Source organism: Oreochromis niloticus, linkage group LG9 (genome assembly GCF_001858045.2).
Source record: "Oreochromis niloticus isolate F11D_XX linkage group LG9, O_niloticus_UMD_NMBU, whole genome shotgun sequence".
Classification (NCBI taxonomy): Eukaryota; Metazoa; Chordata; class Actinopteri; order Cichliformes; family Cichlidae; genus Oreochromis; species Oreochromis niloticus.
Window position 1 is genome coordinate 15,308,015 of NC_031974.2, and position 4,335 is coordinate 15,312,349.

General features: G+C 40.8%; 1 protein-coding gene across 1 annotated transcript; it reads right to left on the reverse strand.

Moving 5' to 3' along the window:
* Positions 1 to 362: 362 nt before the first annotated feature.
* LOC100698816 (oxygen-regulated protein 1) lies at positions 363 to 3,906 on the reverse strand. The gene is made up of 3 exons (XM_013276577.2): positions 3,847 to 3,906; positions 1,038 to 1,692; positions 363 to 635 (listed from the first exon to the last, which is right to left on the reverse strand). Exons 2-3 carry the CDS (start codon positions 1,680 to 1,682, stop codon positions 459 to 461), a joined length of 822 nt encoding a protein of 273 aa, XP_013132031.2. The 5' UTR covers positions 1,683 to 1,692; positions 3,847 to 3,906; the 3' UTR covers positions 363 to 458.
* Positions 3,907 to 4,335: the final 429 nt, after the last annotated feature.

Consider the following 4,335-nt stretch of genomic DNA (forward strand, 5'->3'; position numbering starts at 1 on the left):
GATGGTGTTGTGAATCTGATGAACGATGTACCTCTCAGATGACGAGGAAAAATTCCTTGACTTCTTTTTACCTTTTCAAGGAGTCAGGCGAAAAAAAAGAGTCGAAATATCCAAGGATTGAAGAGGAGAGGACACCCGAGAAGCATGAAGGGAGAAGAGAAAGAGCAAAAGGAAAGTTAGAAAGATGATATGAGTGCTGCTCATCAAGCAGACTAGCCAGCCAACCCGGTGACTGTGTATGTAGGTCATCTACAGTATTATGTACATAGCGTTGCCTCAGCACTTCTCCAAGCTTTATCCCAAGAGGCCAGGTAGATTACTCCAGGCGCACCGATTGTGTCATACGAAAAGAGGTCTGCTGAACTGACGCTACTCTTCGAATTGTGCCTGCAATGTATTCTCCTCATGTAAATACAATAATTTAGTCTTAAAAACCTTTAAAAAATTTAAAAAAATGTTTATTTGAATATAAACTTACGATTCAAAGCCTTTTGCCTCTTGAGACTCATTTGCTTGGTACGCCGCCATGTTGGAGATGGAGATTTCTGTGCACTGTAGTCTGCAGGCCTGAATGGCTCCCTGCCCACAGCTACCACAGTTCCAGAGCACAATATCAAGCCTGGAACACCGTCAACCTGCAGCAGACAGCAGACAAAGAAGTCAGTCCTTTCAAATAATCTTGATTTTAATAACATGTTAAATACTGGCAAATTGCATGCATAACTAGAAAAAAGTATTATTTACTCATTATTATTTGTGCATCACCCACAAGTTCTGATTGTATTAGATCCTTGACCTAAAGCCTTACAGTGCAGTATCCCAGAAGGCCTTTCTGGGTATTAGGGTGAGTGGCCAAAGAAGCTTAACACTTTCTCTCCTCATGCGACAGGTATTTTATGCCAAGGTTAAATCAGTCTCTTATGGGAAGTGTAATCTAATCAACAATGATACTAATTTGTTTCCAATTAGAGGAAATGTTTTGTGAATATTCATTAATTCTTAAATCCTTTTTCTATGTGAAAAAGGAGAACACTCACACGTCTGCCATCAGGAGTGTGTAATTTCACCACATGGAACTGCATGAGCTCTGAGATATATTCCAGGATAGCCTCGTAACTTGGAGAAGTCTTCTTGTGAAGCACCACAGTGTGTCTTACAGAGGGGTCCCCATTGCGGAAAACCAGTAGGCTCTTGGGTGTGCGAATAAGCACTGGCTCCTGTTTGTGGATACTCTGACCTGGGAAAAACCGACCCTGCTGAATAGTCCGACGACGAGAGCTAACTGGTCTGGCGTGGTACCAGGGTGGCAGCTTCTTCCTGGCCAGCGCCAGATTGATGGGCTTTACCTTACGGCTATCGGAGCAAATGTATGATTTCCCATCCTTAAGTTCATCCAAAGATTTGACTGCATGAATCCCCCGAGGAGTGGTGATGTTCCTCACCCCAAATGGCAGGGGCACCTTCTTGGAGAGACTGTCTAAAAGTGCATCAAAGGTCTTAAAGGTGCGGTTGTTGATGACAAGGCGCAAACCATTGAACTGAGGATCTCCGCTCTTGTAGAAACAGACCCGCTTTGATAAGATAGGGTCAATGACGCTTGGGTGGCGTGAGGTGCCGAAAGTTTGCCCACTCCCCGATGACTGGTCAGGGAGGGCGTTCCGAAGTCCTGCCTCATTCATCATCGCTGATTGGCTGTGAGAGGAGAGAAAGAGAGGAACAGAAGTTTAGCAAGAACAACGGATTTTCCCTTACTGTTGTGTTCGACTTGATTGTTGCCTTTTGGTGCAAAAAGCTCCTCTAATGTTGAGTTATTGGTCAGAAGCAGCCCAAATTTACTACACATGAAATATGAAAATATGAAACACCTTAGATTTTGAAGTTGGCAGAGTGTGACTGGAATTCTTCCCTTGGCTCTCTCCGCTCAAAGTTTCTATATAAAGTCCATGTATGTTGAATTTCAATTCATCTGTTGTCCATCCATTGGACTCTTTAAAGTGGTTTCTGTGGTGTCAAACACTGCACTGCTGCTGTTTCTGAGATAGACACAAGGTATTCATTTGGTGCTGTGACACACTTGCCATGGTCATTGTGGATATTGAGAACAAAGGTTAAAAGAGCAACAATGTCGATATATGAAAGCAGGAGGGGCTGCGGGGATATAACTGCCAGCCAACAGGATGCTGGTCTTAATTCATTTTCACTTGTTTTGTTAGTTTCTTTTTTTGTGCTTGCTGTTTCTTTAGGTTTTGGGACCAGAACTACTTGGTTAGGTTATACCTCAGTCGCACAGACCTCAAGACCCACAGTGACCCCCTGACAATCTATGGTCGCTAGACAAAAATATGTATTCAGTGAGTGGTTGGTAAAAAATTGTCCCAGTTGCTGGCAGTTTGAATGGAAGACACTGACTTGTCCGCAAACACTCACCATTAATCTCTGAGCTGCAGTAAAACTTAAAAAGGTGCAACACAATGTTCACCTTCAAATTAAAAGCTGTGCCTTTTCATTGAAGTAAACATCTTTTGAAATCAACAGATCTCCATTTCTGGTTTGTTTTGCACTCCATACACTGCTCGGAGAGTAAATGGTAAGTGTTTGCAGACAAGTTTGCAACTTCCAAGCAAACTACGGGGGAGCAATCAGATTATGACTCTTTGCAACCAGTTTCATGACAGCAACCACTTGCCAACTGGTTTCGTAGCCAGTGATTACTGGAGGGACACTGAGTGTTCTCTAAGCCTATGTGAAAAAAGGGTTTCATGAATTGATTTCACACTTACTGCCATCAACTCTGTCTACAACTCACAACCAGTTAGTGAATACACATTTTCTCCTCCCACATTAAAAAAATGACACCATTAAGTACCCATGACTCCAATACGTCCTGAACACATCCAAATGTGAGACACTGGGAGTGAGGCCCCACCGTAGTTTCCTGCTGATGTGTCAAAAGCATCTTCGGGCAAACAAACAACACTCGGTCTTCTTTGCGAATCAACTTCATTTGTCTTTTTCCTTTTCATCTAATTAACCATTTCCAGTTATTTATATCAGATGTACATTAAATTAACATTTAAGTATATTAATAATTTTTCTTCCTCTAATTTTGGGAACTATTGTTCGTTGACAATCAAATGCTTTTTTTTCCATTTAGAGAGTTTTTCTCGTGCTTTGTGAACAGCTACTTGACTTTTTTCTTCTCTGCATCTTAAATACACGTATCCTGCGTTCGAGGTGTATTTTATAAAGCCGCTTCATGAATTTGTAGTAAAGATGACTGTACCTCGTGGGATTTTTGCAAAGACACAAACAACTTCACGCCATGTTCGAGGCAAACAGCTGAATGACGTCTTCCGAGCATATGTTGTTTACTTTGCTCAACTGCTGCCATCAGGTAACATGATCTAACTTTTGGGAAACCAGCCAGTTGCGTGGCGTCTGCTTCTGATTACCTGGCTTAGCGGCGCATAAGTGACACAGAAATATTTCATAAATAATTCCCTCTTACCAGTTTTACTTTGAGCATATACGTAAACATGCCACAGTCACATGTAATGTTCAAGTTTCCTTTTTAAAAATTTGCTGTGCCATTTAAGCCATTTAATGTTGATTTATTATTGATAGTAAAGTTAGTAGAAGCAGACTATAAATAGATTTTTTAAAAAGCATTTTCAGGACAAAGTATATAAATGCTATCGGTACATAATCTGTTAGGATTTTTATGACTACATGGTGTTGCAAACACTACAAGTATAAACACAGTACACCTGAGTAAGTAAATAGGTTAAACAATAGCTCAGTAAGTAAAAACAAATGCACAATTGTATTATTTCAGTGGGAACTCACCTTCTTTGGCATCACAAAAGTCCCAAATGTTTTTAAGAGGATCCATGAAATGTTATTCCGTGCTCTACATTGTGACTGCTGTTCAACTGACTGCACAGTAACCGTGTATTTCGGGAGACACCATCATAGTTAATTTGCTTAATCTTTGCTCAGAGTTAATCTGCGCTGCAGGTGCGGCGCTCGAAAATCCTCTCCTGAGAGGTGTGTCACAGAGAAACATGTTGGGGTGTCACAGCAGGTTAAAGAAGTAGTCAAAAAGATCTCAGGTTTATTAACGATGTGTTTTAAGTTGAAATGTAATTACACGTCATGCACGTGGATTTTCACCTGGGAAAAGTTTGCCAGCGGCAGAAGAAAATCTGAAAAAATTTGGTTTCACCACAAATTGAAACATTTCAACATTCAGAGTATTTGTACTCATATTTGAAGTTGAATTATGAGGTTACACAGGTTAAAATGTTTGGTTTTCTTCACAAGTGGCAACAGATG